The sequence below is a fragment of the Felis catus genome, chromosome E1 (genome assembly GCF_018350175.1).
Source record: "Felis catus isolate Fca126 chromosome E1, F.catus_Fca126_mat1.0, whole genome shotgun sequence".
Lineage (NCBI taxonomy): Eukaryota > Metazoa > Chordata > Mammalia > Carnivora > Felidae > Felis > Felis catus.
In genome coordinates this window covers 46,155,061-46,170,828 of record NC_058381.1, presented here as the reverse complement: position 1 = coordinate 46,170,828, position 15,768 = coordinate 46,155,061, and the positions used below count along the sequence as shown (strand labels likewise).

At 38.5% G+C, this 15,768-nt stretch overlaps 1 protein-coding gene across 13 annotated transcripts in view; it reads right to left on the bottom strand.

Annotated features, from left to right (window-relative positions):
• The window catches only part of TANC2 (tetratricopeptide repeat, ankyrin repeat and coiled-coil containing 2), a 379,268-nt gene that overhangs the window by 86,293 nt on the left and 277,207 nt on the right, over positions 1-15,768 (bottom strand). For all 13 annotated transcript variants that reach the window (XM_045044003.1, XM_019818072.3, XM_045044005.1 and 10 more), the window contains 3 exons: positions 13,934-14,215; positions 9,385-9,518; positions 341-572 (listed from right to left, as the gene is read on the bottom strand). In XM_045044003.1, the coding sequence (XP_044899938.1) occupies positions 341-572; positions 9,385-9,518; positions 13,934-14,215 (648 nt within the window). The remainder of the gene's footprint in view (positions 1-340; positions 573-9,384; positions 9,519-13,933; positions 14,216-15,768) is intronic.

Sequence of the window (15,768 nt, the reverse complement as noted above, 5' to 3'; positions counted from 1 at the left end):
GGTTTCTAACCACACAAACTCCACAGCACTGAGCTGGAGTCATGGCTTTACTGATTTTTTGAATTCTACAGAAATGACTAGAAGCTCTACTATGTTTAGTGCAAGGAAAATGTATTCTTTTTGGAAATGAGAATCTTTATAAAGAAGGAGGGAGTAGCATTTCCCATATGAAGTTTTATTTTTTCAAGAAAAATCTTTTATCTGTTAACTGTATCCTGTGGGACATCAGCTATGGAACATTCGGTTTTGGCAATGTAATAAAAATACTCATTTCTATGACACACTCTAGGTGAACTTGGGCTCCAAAGCTTCCACCTTTCACCTTCTTTGCCTTCTGTACCTTTGTGGAGATTCTCCAGGGGCTCCAGGACTCCCCTCCGGAAGGAGGCCATGGGGTCTTGAACACAGGACCGAAGGCTCAGCATGCTCTGTAAATGAGGCTCCCGAAGAAGCTGCTCCCGATAGGCTGCCAGCTGAGGTGAGCGGCAGAGCAGGGCAGCAACATTGTGGACAAATTCTGGTACCAGGCAGGTGTAGGCATTATCTGCTTGGCAATAGTGATAGGCAACCACCTACAACAGAAGGATGAGAATACAAATAGGTTTACTGGGAACAAGAGCCATGGTTATTGGATGATCATTCTCTAACACTGTCTTCTGTCTCCCCATTCCTCAACTTTTTCAAGTGAAAACAAAAGCTGCTATCTTAGAAACTGCCTGATTTATGTAAGATCAGAAATCTGATACAATATTTCTATTGTATACATATATCATAATTCACAATTAAAATTTATAAATGCAAACTGAGTTTTGGATTAGAAGATTCCTTTGCAGGATGTGGGTTTTGGATTATAAGAGATAGGAAATAAGACTGAGAATAAAGATTTACATTAATCTCTCTAATAGGTACTGAGCACGGAACAGTAAAGGAAAAACTCCAATCTTGTAACAAAGCATTAGGAATAAAATAATCACAGGAAAACCATGTTAATCTCAATAACCACATATGCTTATTAAGTCCTTACTTTTTAAAATTAATGTGCTTTATAAATAGCTTTATAAAAATAATTCAGATTTAAGAATTAACATTAAATATTTTCTAGCATCCAGAGACAATCAGAATTAGATGAGAGGAAACAAAAAAGGAGTGAGAGTTTTGTTAGATGCAGGTCTTAAATTCAAAGAACTTTAGAAAATGTGTGAGTCTTAATATCATCCAGGATCTAGGCTGTCTGGCTGGAACCTGGTTTTAACCTCTAGGGTGTTTTTTTGGTCAGAATTTGCACAGAGCTCACTCCATACCTCCTGGTTGTTTTCTTTGCCTCAAGACCAAGTGCAGAGAGTGGTTTTTTTTTTTTTATGTATTTTTTAATGTTTATTTATTTTTGAACGAGAGAGAGCTAGAGAGTGAGTGCAAGTTGGGAGGGGCAGAGAGAGGGAGACACAGAATCTGAAGCAGCTTCTAGGCTCTGAGCTGTCAGCACAGATCCTGACACAGGGCTCGAACCCATGAACTGCGAGATCATGATCTGAGCTGAAGTCGGATGCTCAACCAAATGAGCCACCCAGGGTGGTTTTAATCTATAGCACTCTGTTGACTCAGTACTACTCACAAACGTGATGGGACTGAGGAGGTAACATGAAATTGGCAGGGGAGATTTAGCCTGAATATATGGAAAGTACTCAGCATGGAGCTCAGGACAAAGTAGGTCCACAGTGATGCTAGCTGATGCTGCCATCATCATCATCATCATCATCATCATCATCATCATCATCATCATCACCCTCCTCCTCCTCTCCATCATCATCATCATCATCATCATCATCATCATCATCATCATCAAGATTCTGTATAGTCTCTCTTTTTTTTAGCTACTGGCTTTGCGTCTTCAGGCACCTGAAAATTGCCCTAGGAGATATAGATATACCACTGGGACTTCAGTTCTTCTATCATTTCTCAGAGAACAATCATCCATTAAAGTGTTCAATTCTGAAAAGGCTCCTGACCTATAGGTATGGTCATCTTTAACAAATACTAGAAATGTCACTTAAAAAAAAAAAACTGAAATCCTTCTCATTAAGCATACACACAAAACCTTAATATGGGCAGATGTTACTATACACATAAGACTGACGATAGGAATTGCTTCTGAGTGAAGCAATGATATCTGAACACAATATGGAACTGGAAATAAGAAGTTATATTCTAAAAATCTCCACTCTTTTCTTCAGATGGATTGGTCACTGCTTTACTGCCTATCACAAGCACAATATAAGGAACCAAAGAGAAAACCTGGCAGCAATTGCTCTGTTCTCTCAATGAACAGTGAATGTCAGTGGTTATGTCTGCATGGATACAAATATCCACTTCATAAGAAGCAAACAGCAAACCTCTGAATCAATAAGAACTTTCATCATATTTTACCTCAATTGATTCCACATGTGGAGGCCAAGCACAGCTAAGAAAATCAGCTATAACTTACCCTTTACCTAAAGTCATGGGATAGAAGTTGGAAGATAAAAATTCTAAAATTTGGGAAGAGGTTTCTCTTACTGGTTTTATTAAAAATCATCTGTGCTCTTGGCTGAGTGAGGTTTTATCTAACAAAGATACCCCTTCTGTGGTTACCTTTCTCTTAATTTAAAATATTCCTTTGGCATTCCAAATATAAAATCTCGACTGCTTTGCTCGATTCAAGCAGAAAGACCATTCAACATCACAAAATATGAAGTGTGGCTCAAAATAGGTTATTTACTAGACATTTCAAAGTAGTTGTGCAGCACACAATACATACACAGTAATTTACAAACATCTGTACATTTGTCCAAACTATTTGGTACTTCCTCCAAATTATCTATTGACCTCATTTACAACTTTTCCTACATATAAAATAGGAAACAAGTCTGGTAATGTGGTTTTTTTCTTCAGTCTCTCATCGTACCAGTGTTCAGTGGTATTAGATCCCTCCCTACAGCTTTGAGAAAGTTATCACAGCCACCTATATTCAGTCACTATTATTCCAACTTCTTGGAAGTGATTCAGAATTAGTCCACCCCTAGTAAACCAGTGGGTGAAACCTTTCTCCTTGGGAACTTTTGTCTCTCCTGGTGATGTGCTGAAATTTCATTTTCAGCTATGTCTGCCATATTAATTTTTCTCCATCTCAAGTTTTTATGTTAAATCTCTACACTTTTTGTTGAAATAATTCTATTCAAAGTATGCCCAATATGACCAGAATTATATTAATTCTTTGGGGAAGACAGCAAGTAAATTTTAGATTACTCCTATGAGGGGAAGAAAGAAAAGGATAGGTTTGTAGGCTATATAGACAAAAGAAAAGACCAGAGGTCAGTATAGCTTTGGGTATAAAGAGCTCTGATCTGGGGTATCTGGCTGGCTCGGTTGGTGGAACATGTGACTCTTGATCTCAGAGTTGTGGGTTTGAGCCCCACACTGGATGTAGAGATTACTTAAACAATAAAATCTCAAAAAAAAAAGCTTTGACTTAATGCTGTATACAAGAAATCATAAAATGAAGTATAATCCTCATCAAAGGCCCTAATCAAATGACTGAGTGGCAGGAAATCTGTCAGGTTTGTGTTACAAGTCCCAGGTAAACAATAAAATCTCAAAAAAAAAAAAAAAAAAAAAAAAGCTTTGACTTAATGCTGTATACAAGAAATCATAAAATGAAGTATAATCCTCATCAAAGGCCCTAATCAAATGACTGAGTGGCAGGAAATCTGTCAGGTTTGCGTTACAAGTCCCAGGCCTTCACTCTCCAAAGACCATTTTCCACTTTAAAGAAATGAATAATCTGTGACAGGACTAAGCTAATCTCATATAAAGAAAAGACAGCTCTATGTGGAATTCATTTGGACATAAACATCTGATTTGCGTAATGACTCGCATTTGTATCGTTTAAATTCTAATGCTGCAAGTGCTCTCCCTCAGGTCTGCTCTCATACTCTTACTCCCTGTCTTCTTTTCATCACTTTTTGCATCTCCTCATCCCCACCTGATTTCTTGCTCAGCGCATCGCTTCCAACACGTTAGTGTGGCTTCCAAGATTTCCAGGGACCAGGAGGTTCAGTATGAATAATGACCTCTTCCCTTTCCCTGTCCCCCAACTCTAATCCTCACTCAGGCTGGAAGCTAAGAATAGCTCCCAGACTTGGGTTCTGCCTCAGTAATTTTCCAGCTCAGAGCTCTACTTTTTTTTTTTTTTTTTTTGGTAGTAAGAGTTTTATTTACTTTTTAACTTTTTATTTTGAACTAATTTTAGACTTTCAGAAATGTTGCAAAAGTAGTACACAGAATTTCCGTATATCCCTCACCCAGCTTCTCTTTTTATTAATATCTTACATAACCAATGAATGATTATCAGAGCTAGGAAATAACACTGGCATAGTATTGTTAAGTAAAGGCATTATTCAGATTTTACTAGTTTTCCACTAATGTCCTTTTTCTGCAACAAGATTCTATCCAGGACCCTGTACTGCATTTATTGTTGCTATTTCTCCTCAGACTCCTGTAGTCTGTAAGAGCTTTTTGGTATTTGTCTTCATGACCTTGACACTTTCGAAGAGTAGTGACCAGTTATTCTGGTGAATGTCAGTCTGAGTTTGTCTGAGGCCTTCCTCATAATCCAACTGAGATTTTTGGGCAAGAATACCACAAAAACAATGTTGTGTCCTTCTCATGGATCATATCATGGGGTCATGATGTTGACATGTCTTGTCACTGGTGATGCCGACCTTCATCACCTTGGTTAAGGTAAAGATTTCTGCCAGATTTCTGTACTATAAAGTTACTCTCTCTCCCTTCGTAGTTAATAAATATCTTGGGGGAGACACTTTGAAACAATGCAAATCCTGTTTCTCCTCAAACTTTTGCCCACTAACTTTAGTATCCATCAGTGGATCTTGTCTATAACAATTATCACGTGGTGTTTGCCTAATAGTGATTTTCTATTTCCTTCTTTCCTTCTACATTTATTATTGGAATTCTACTGGAATAAAGAGCTGTCCCTTCTCTCTCATCTATTTACTTGAGTGATTTAATATATATGGATTATTTTATTCCATTGGTTATATCCAATACTGTATTTATTTTGTTGCTCACTTTGGTCTGGCTTTGGACATTAGGATCTCCTTCGGGTTGGTGTCTGGGCTCTTTCAAGAAGCACACACACCGCCCCCTGCCCCCCATCTTTTTAAAAGCACTTCCTTGCTTTCTGGTATCAGAAGATGCTCCAGGCTCATCTTGTATTTACCCTGCCCCAGACCTGGCATCATCTAACCTCTTCAGAGCCCTGGTTTCTTTTACTGGAGAATGATGTTAGAAAACAAGATCTGAATTAGTTAGGTGTGCATATTGCTACTGAAGTGACTGTGACTTGGGGCCCTCTCAGTGGAGAGAGCTAGGAAATGCATGTAATATATTAACTCACATATGAAGATTTATCTATATTGCTGTATCTCTCTCTATATATATCTATAGAAACATCTATAGATATATATATTAAAAATTGTGAGTATATACTAATACCTCAGATTTCAATTCAGTATCACCTGGCTCTCTTTAGATTTCCTTTTCTTCATCTCTTAACTTCTTTCTCCAACAATGAGAAACCTGGTCTTGCTATTTACAATACATTTATTTATTCAATCATTTCTAATAAATACATGAAGGATTTTCAAAACTGTGAGCCATGCTCCTGTGAGAAAACATTTATTAATTAGAATATAGCATTTATGCACAGTTCTTTTTTGTCTTTAGCCTTACGGTATTCAGTCAAGATGTTACCTTCCAAACTTATTTAAGTTCTTTTCTCCTCTGCCTTCTTTCAGTGTGGTCATGTTATTTATGTGAAATACAGTTGGGTGTATTTGTGAGTGTTTGCATTACACTTTGGGCTCCCCAGCCCCCACATACTGGTTATTTTTAATTATTTTTTGGGTAAGTGAAACATTACCATGTTTCTAAGAGTCACAGCTATACGAAAAGATATATTCAGAGAAGTGTCACTTGCTCTTCATCCCTGTACCCCATTCTCATTACCCATTTCTTTCTACTCCCCTTCTTTCCTACCCATCTGCTTTAGGTAACCAGTATCTTTTCTTTCTGGTTTATCCTTCCTACATTTTTTTTGGACAAATAAGCAGGTACACATGTATTTTTTTATATCCCTTTCTTTATTATATGAAAGTTAGCATCCCATCGACACTCCTTTGTACTTTCCTCCCCACCTAACAGTACATCCTGAAAATACCAATGGTAATTATTGATACACAAGAATTGGCACTAAGAACTTTGTCTGTCAAATCAAGAGGTTTTTCAAGAACACTTTTAACTCACATATATTAGCTTACCTCATCAAAATACTAATTGATTTCAAAATCTTATTGAAAAGGTTTCTGCTTACTGGCTTGTTATAGCGAGAGGCAAGACTGCTGGCTTCTGCTCTAGGCTACTAAGAACAAATTGTATACTTGAAATGTAACACATGGCACAATTACCAGGAGAATATTTAATTTTAATCTAAGGTGCGATTTCTTGTACAACATTTACTATAAACTTAAAAATATCCCATCTCTGGGTGCAAAAAGGTGCATTCATATTTTGCTTAAGGAAGAAATAATCATGAAATTTAAATTATGTTCTCTGAGTAACTGTAAACAATCACTAATTTCCTATTTACAATATTTAACATTTTCCAAATCTTGAATATAAACATTAATTTTAATTTAAAGGGCCATTTCGTATACAATGTTTAATATAAATTTAAAAATATCCCATCTATAGGCACAAAAATGATTTTATACAGTATTTTGCTTAAGATAGACACAAGCATGGAATTTAAAATGAGATCACCTCTTAAGTAAGTGCAGTCACTAATTTCCTGCTAACAATATGTAACATTTTCCGAATATTGAACATAAACATCTTGAGATTCTTTCTCTTGATGAGAGAGAGACTAAGAAGTGACAACAATCCCTGAGCTCTTTTCAGCACTCGTCACGATCTGACATATTACATGTCTGTTTGCTGGCTTTTCCCACCGCGAGAACGTGGGCCATGTAACAGCAGGGATTGTTGTCTGTTCTGTTCACCACCTTAACTTCAGGCTTGTATTAGAGTCATTCCACACATCAATTCTAAGTGAGTATGTGAGTGACTGTAATGATGGAAGGACTTCAGCATTCAGTGTACAGTATTTCCAAGGTGACATTTATTTAGATTCTTTTAAAGAAGAGGCTGGAACTAGTTTATACAAACTATTTAGAAAAAAAAAACGATGTTTTTTTAAAGTTGCACTGAGTTAGCAATGAATATGAGGGAAATCTCAGACTGTTTTCAGAAGGCCCACTGATAAGTGGAGACACTTAAAAATGCAGTTGGGGGAAATGTGCTGTTTTGGGCTCTGGGTGGACTGGATTTCCATGAAGAAGTTAGAACTTTATGATATTGCAGATGACTCTCTGTTCCTCATTAGTAATTAACCATGCCAAGAAATTTCTTTAAATATTGGAGACAGACATTTTAAACTCTTGTTCTTCTCTTGAAAATCCTCAAAAATATGGAGAATAAGGAAGAGAAATGCAAACTCCACCTATAGGGATATCTATCTATGACCTCAGCTTATAACATATAAGGATGGAAAGTGGATATAGGCTTCATAAATGACTTAACAAATAGAATTAGGTGAAACAAATGCCTGCTGGAAGTAATAACAACAGGACTAAACCAAAGCAGCTGTAAAACCTCAGAAAAGCATGAGGTTGGAAGCACCAGGTCCTGTGCAAGAGGGGGGTGAGGAAGGGAACTGAAAATACAGAAATTATTTGAAGTTTATATAAGGTTTATACTAGATGCTAACAGAATAAATGGAAAAAAGACCCAAGAAAAAAGTTGATAAAAAAGAAGTTCCTAAAAGTTTCTGGAGAGAAAAACAGGTATAAAGAACTAGGAATAAGAATAATTATTTAGTAACAAAATTATTAGAAGCTCAAGACAATGGAGCAATGCCTTCACAATTCTGAGGGAAAATTATTTTTAACCTAGAATTATGTTGTGTCAAATAAACAGTAATGTATGAGAATGGAATAAAGATACTTTTAGAAACATTAAGTTTCAAAAACTTGCCTCCTGTGCATTCTTTCTTAGGAAGCCACTGGTGGACGTGTTCCACCAAAATGAGGAATAAAATCAAGAAAGATGATGATGTGGGAGCAAACACAGAAGAGAAGTAATGGGAATTTCCAGGATAACAACTAGCCTCAAGAGCATCCTAGGTCCAGCCTGAGCTGAGATGGATGTCTCAGGGGAAATGACACTGATGTGTAAACTTGTACCAAGAGGCTTTTTACAAAGTTATTAAGGATTATGGATTATAGCGATAGGTTTAAAAAAGAATAAGCCAATTAATTTAATTTAATTTAGTTAATTTAATTTGTAAGTTGGCTACACACACAATGTGGGGCTTGAATTCATGACCCCAAGCAAAAGTTACATGCTCTTCTGACTGAGCCAGCTAGGCGCCTCCCCCACCACAGCAAGAATAAGCAAATTTTAAAATGAGGCATTTCAAATCCCAGGAAAAACAAAATTGCTCAGGAAGGAAATATTATCCTTGGTTCCACAGTGAACCATATGTGCACAGTACTAATACTGAAGATATTATAATGTGGATTCTGACAAAAATCATGATATAACCACACTGAAATGGTGGAGGGAGGAAGGAAAATGAAAGATGTAAAATTCTCAACATTCTTAACAAGCAGCAATAGATAACGTATAAAAATGATGAAAAAAGTTATAGCAGTATATGAATATTATTTAGAAACAGTGGAGGTAAAGATCAGAAGAACAGCCCTAAGAGTTGAAAGTGGTGCCTTTGGGGAGAGGGTGGGGTGAGGAGGGGAAAAGAACTGCTGGGTTTTATTATAAGTCTTTGAGTATTCTTCAATTTTCAAAAATCATGCATATGTTACTTTCAATAAAATAGAAATTTAAAACTCAAAAACCTAACAAATATTATGGACAGTATAGTATGGCAGGACGAGTTTTGAATAGGAGTGAAAATAAAAAACTGCTGAGTGCTAATACTGTGATCTTGGGAAAATCATATAACTTCTTCGAGTCTCGACTTCCTTATCTATTCATTATGGGACTCTGGTTATTTCTGAGGGCCTTTCAAACAAAAAGGCTCTGATTCCATAATAACAAAGCATTTTTCTAGGAGCCGGAAGAGAAAATTTTCCCCACGGTCTCATGGTATAGCTGTATACGTTTTGTCCACTTTGCCAAGGGTCCCCCTACCTTTGCCCCTTGGGGTTACAATGGAGCTGGCATGTCTGCACCCTGGGAGCCCTACTGTACCTGTGAGGCTAGTCTCCGCATGGCCTCCTCCTGCCGCCTGCGCATTTCTGGGGTCCCTGGGCAGCTTCCACTGGGGATGGACGAGTGGGCTGAGGGTGGCTGTGTGAGTGGCAGCTCTCTGTTGGCGTCCACATCTGGATTAAAAAGATGAGATGTTTGTATGAGATAATCATAAAACCCTGAATTAAAGGAAGATTGGTTAAACTCCATTTGTTCTATTATCCAGCAATTCTACTCCTAGGTATGGACCCAAGAGAAATAAAAACTTATATCCACACAAAACTTGTACACAGATGTTCAAAGAAGCAAGATTCATAATAGTGCAAAAGTGAAAACAACCCAAATGTCTACCGATGAACAATTAAAATATGGAATATCCATACAATGGAATAGTACTTGATGATAAAATGAAACGAGATACCAATACATGCTACAATATGGATAACCCTTGAAAATATTATACTCAAAGAAGTCAGTTACAAAAGACCATATATTGTATGACTCTTTATATGAAATTCCCAGAATAGGGAGATCCGTAGGAACAAAAAACAAATCAGTGGTTATGTAGGGGTAGAGGCAGGCAGTTAAGGGGAGAATAGAGATTGATCACCAATGGGCATTTCTTTTAGGGGGGACAAAAGTGTTCTAACATTAGATTATGGTGACAGCTGTAGAACTCTGTGAATATACTAAAAAGCACTGAGTTGAACAATTTAAATGGGTGAACTATGTGGTATGTGAATTACAGCTTAATAAAACTGTTTTTAAAAAATTTCACTTGTTCATGCTACTTAGGAAATGTCTTATCTCCACTAGGAATTACAGACTATATACACGACTACAGACCACAGTACAAATGGGTACACCAAAATAAGGGGATTGTTGATGGTCAAGAGCCGCTGGAAAGGAGGAGGAATAAGGGAAGGGAGTCCTCACTGAACTCCTCACCCGAGGACTGAATGGAGACTTCTTCTATCTGCTGGGAGAGTAAATGCTCTGGTCACCGGAGCCAAGTTCAGAATAACTGCAGGAGGGTACGAGTGGGTGGCAGCAGTGGAAAAAGACTGAAAATGTGTGAGTGGAGGTGAAGCGCAGTGACTGTCGATGCATCATTTCTGTGGCTCACTCCTTCTCCCCACTGCATTCCCCTTTATCTGATATTTGATTTTGGGGGCAATTATTGCCCAAATGCCCTCTGGCTTCTCGCTACTGCCTTTTGGAGATGGCCTCCTTTTTTTTTCTGAGTATCTTAACTCTCTGGTATTCAGGGAACAGGAGAAATAAGTTAACAGGTAGGCAGCAGTCGATGTGCAGCAGCAAAACAGACTACTGACATGAGCAGAGCAGGGAGGGTGGGGTGACTTACTGAACAGCTGTTTGGGGGGTTGGCAGCTGCTGGCAAATGTCAAATCCAAATAATAACTATACTGACTCTTAGTGATGGGGAAAGATAGTCTTGTATTAGAGCTTTCCTGACTACTGTACTGAGTATACTTGTAGTTAACGTAATAATGCCTAAATTACACAACGGGTCTATTTTTACAAAATGTTTTTGTTCTTTGTGTGTATGTACTAGGGGGTGGTTGATGACGATGGTGGTGGAGCCTGACGGGGGAGTCAGGTTTGGGAAGGGGTGTAGGCGGAAAGCAGATGACAGGCTAGTGCCTGCCTTGACAGCTTTTCTGTACCTTCCCAGGGAAATGACAAGGAGGGGGTGGGCTGGGGGCTGAGTGTCTGTGGGGGAAGGACGGAGCCAGGCAATGTGGTACCGCAGGCTACACTGCTCACGTCTTCCACAGCAGTGCTGCTCAGTGTGGAGGAGACAGGGGTAGAAGAGAGAAGACAGATGATGCAGAGATGGGAGCGCCAACGATTTTCTACCTTGTTTTCATTATTTCTACAACTGTATCGTTGGTATCACCGACACTGGGTTAGGAAAGCCAATGGAAATTCAAATAAACCTATCTAAGCTAGATGTAAATTAAACTGTGAAAAGTTAAGCCAATTCTCTATACAGACATCATTCTTAGTCATTAATGAAAGAAATTCTGCTACTGCCAGTCAAATTCCCAGTGCTGGCTTACATAATAACATATTAATGCCAAAAAACAGCTTGCACTTTATCAGTCACTTATTCTTGACCCTTCTTAAGGGCTAGTGGCTCTGTTAAGATGGCAGAGGTAGAATGTAGTTTGGTCACTGACAGATTACAACAAAAATTATTATGTACAAGGCAACTGCTAGTTCTGTGAAATTCTGATAAATATATAACCACATATTCTTTCTCCTTTGACACGGTTTTCAAGTTCTGAAAGTTAACTATCAGGCAAAAAGGAAAAAGAGGGGGGCCTGGGTGGCTCACTTGGTTGAGCATCTGATTCTTGATTTCGGCTCAGGTCATGATCCCAGGGTTGTGGAATCGAGCTCTGCGTCAGGCTCCACACTGAATGTGGAGGCTGCTTAAGATTTTCTCTTCCCCTTTGCCCCTTTACCCCACTTGTGTGCCCTCTTTCTCTGTCTCTCTCAAATTAAGAAAAAAAAAAAGAAAAAAAAAAAAAAAGGAAAGTTAACTATCAGGCCAAATCTACAGTCACAACAAATGGACATTTATCTCAAGAACTGGAGTGTCCTGGTATTTTTAGAGTGTCTCTGGAGATAAGAGGCAATGGATGTTAGAGAATAACTTAATGAACTACTTTTATAGAACCTCTGCTTTGGGGAGCACATGAACTGTTTTCTATTAACTCCTGCTTTCCCAGCCTTAGTTGGGAGGGACTCCCACATACCTTTGCTTTCTGAGAAAGCAGCTCTTCTTGCCCTTGGGATTTATTCTGTCCTACAGGATTCTACCATTACGTTATCTCAACAGTGATATATAGAGGAGTCAGAGAGATTATTAGCTATCTGGTTTTCTTTCTGACATACTCAAAGAGTTAAAGAGTCTTGGAGTACTCAGATAAAATGTAGTCTGGTGTGATATTTAAGTGCTCAAAGGAAAACACTGGAATAGGTTGGAAAGTTAATTTCAACCACTTTTCAATTTCAAGAAGATATGTTTTTAGAACCACAGAATTTTAACACAGGAACAAATCTTAAAGATCACTTAGTCCCACTTCCTCATTTTACAGATGAGAAAACAGATCTAAAAATTTCAATTAAAATTCTCAAGGTTACAGAGTATATACAGTCAATGGAGTGCTGGGCTCAAAATCTGAGCTCTTGACTCTCATGACACAATGCCAATCTACCTGAGAAAAGCTTCATGTAGAAACTAAGCATGACATTGCTTGTGAAAAAGGAATTCTTCCATACCAATTCTTACCAGATCCTGGTAAACAGGGTCTCTTGATTCAACCAGTTTTCTCTGTACACACTAGTCCTTCTTCTCCACGTGAGATGTCTATTAGTTAACCAGAGACAATGTGCCCACTTAATGACACAAGACTGTCAATTAATTTCATTAGGAAGCCAGAATGTCTGGAGGGTGCTCAGTGAGCTCTTATTGAGTTTCTAGCGTGTGTTAGACACTGTAACTACTATAATCTCAAGTTTCTAGTGGTGGCTGTCTGAAAACTTGTGGTGAGCTAGATTAATGATTTGGACTAGCAGAGCAATAGTTTCTGGTTTTGTTTTCTCATAACTAACAGAAACCAGGTAGACTGGTTCTATACATACAGAGCATAGGAAGAACATCTATTTTCCTCTCGTCTCCTTTATTCATGTGAGTTCCTCCATTAAGGAGAGGCAGGACAGCAAAGTGGATAAGGGAATGGCTTCTGAAACCAGACTGCTTAGGCTCAAATACTTGTTTCACCATTTACTGGCTATGAAACCTGGGAGGTCTACTTAACCTCTTTGAGCCTCAGATCACTTATCTGTGACATGATGATAATAGGAACTACCTCTCTGAGTTGATAAGAGGATTGGATGAATTAATATTTGTTAAGCTCTTAGACAGTGCCTGGTGCTAAGGACCACCTAAGTATTTTAGAAATAAACAAACAAGATCCTGGTGGTGATCATTAAGCTGTGCCTGGCCTGGGATGAAAGGAGCATGAATACATACGAGATCTCAGCATCCTTTCACAAGGAAGCAGGAGAAACCCTTCAAGGACACAATGAAGTTTAAGCCCAAGCAGTGCAATACTGACATCAAGAGCAAGGAATCGAATGCTGCAAGCAGACTGTGCTGGCATGTAACAAGAAGACATGGGCACAGGCTGAGCAAAAGCTGACAGTGATGGAGGCAAATGCCTCTTATAAGCAATTGCTACAGTCATTATCCAAAGGACAGACTAGCCAGACTGCCAGAGGGAAGACTCATAAATTTATTCCCACAGAAAGGTTTTCTCAGTCACACTTAGGTGACCGCTAGATATGTGGGTTAAATGTAAACAGAGTATTACATTCTTTCTCTCAACTCTGAATTAATGGTCCTCACATGCAAGTTAGGTTTTGCAGATCAGAAAATAAAAGGATGTAAGGCTTAATCTATCAGAAAAACTTTCAGGGCAATGAAGCAGGGAGTTATTTAAAAAGGAATACGTACGTTTGGGGGAGGCGTGTGGGCTGTCTGAGGCGATCTGTCTCATCCGTGTTCCGTGGCAGCTGAGGGCCACCAGTCTGGAGATGATGGCAGTTTTGCCGAACCCAATGTTTCCCACAATCACTACTCCTTGGTTCACGCTGGCATTTGAACTTTGAAGTTGAGCATCTATTTCGTGGAAAACCCAATCCCGGCCAACAAACACTGACTCTGTAGTGATGCTGGGCACTTCAAAGAGCAGAGGCTTCAGGGAGATATCTGGAGGCCTATAAGGTGCAAAATGAACTGGAAGGAACAATAAGAGGACACAGAACTTAGGCCAAACTGTCATCATTGAAAGAAATACAGAAGAAAAGCAGCATGGTTTAGGAGACTACTCGTTCTAGTACAATGCTATTCTGGGTTACTCAGCAAATAATGCAACTCAATTTTGGTTCTACACAGGTAAGCGAGAGCAGGTGATCTAGGGCCATGGGACACTCTAGTTGGCAGAAAACAAACACAGTTAAAATGACAATGGTTTATGGAACAGTCAGAAAGTCGGGGTGAGATTCAAAATTATTCAACAGTGGGGATGGCCCAGCACCAGCAGTCAGAATGGATGCCAAAGTAGTACAGAAACAGAGTCCTTAAGGCTTCCTGCTATGCCTGGAGACAACCTTTTAGTTGTTGGATTGCGGAGAGATGTAGGGTTGGAGTCCCTGGGGGAGAGTACAGACTGTGGTGGAGCATCCAGGTGGCTTAAAGCATCAGCTTTTTACCAACCAGTAAGGATGTATTTCAATATTTAACAACTAATAGGACCATATCAGTACATATCAGTCCTGCAGAAAGCAATGCAAAGACGACATGTCTGCTTTTTAAAAAGATACCAGTGAAAAATAGCAATTCCTTTAAGTTCACGATGATATTTTTCTTTTTAATTTGGTAGATATATTAGTATAAGCAGAGCCCATAAAAGCTCTGATAGTTTAAAAAGTCTTCAACATGTTTAGCAGTCAAGGAAGCAGAAGCCAAACTCTGACCTCAGGTCTTTGCTCCTCTACTGCCTGTATTCATGCCAATTAAAAAAAAAAAGAGTTTTGGCCTATGCACACATCTTGGAGACAACAGATCCTACCGCTTTTCTCAAGATGTTTTTCTGTGCGTATGTAGTTGTAGGATGTGTTAACAGCCAAGCATGAGCTCTACTTTTAATAGTTTTCTAAAAATGCATAATAGGTGTAACTTGCTTTCAAAGATCAACCTTCTAATTATATTAACGGTAAAAAGAAGTCCTGACTGACCTTCCTTATCTGGGTTAAGTGCCCTCCTAACTGTTCAGAGAGTAGCTCTAAGATGTATCATTTTATCTGTCTAGAACCAGGTGTTTTTTATTTATTTTTATTATTATTTTTTTTTAAGTAAGCTCAATGCCCTGTCCCAGTGTGGGGCTTCAACTCACACCCTGAGATCAAATCACATGTTTTTCTGATTGAGCCAGCCAGTGCCCCAGGGTCACGTATTTTATTTTTGTATGTTTAAGCACAGTGTTTTGACACATAGTAGGCACTCAATATGTGCTTACTGAAAGAATTAATTAAAAATAAGGTATTGTACTCTAATCCCATTTGACATTTTGGAGCATAAAAGGCCAGGGGAAGGGGATGAGGGCAAGAGAAAGGGAAATCATAAGGGGGTAAATGAGATCTATTTATACTGCTTATATTATTCTAGAACATACTTAAACCACTTATACATCATCAAATGGGACCTAGAGATGGTGGCTTGAGAAAATCTGCTCGCAAGTTAAGTATACATGTATTACACTCTCATTTAAAATTCTCTGAAAGCTATTA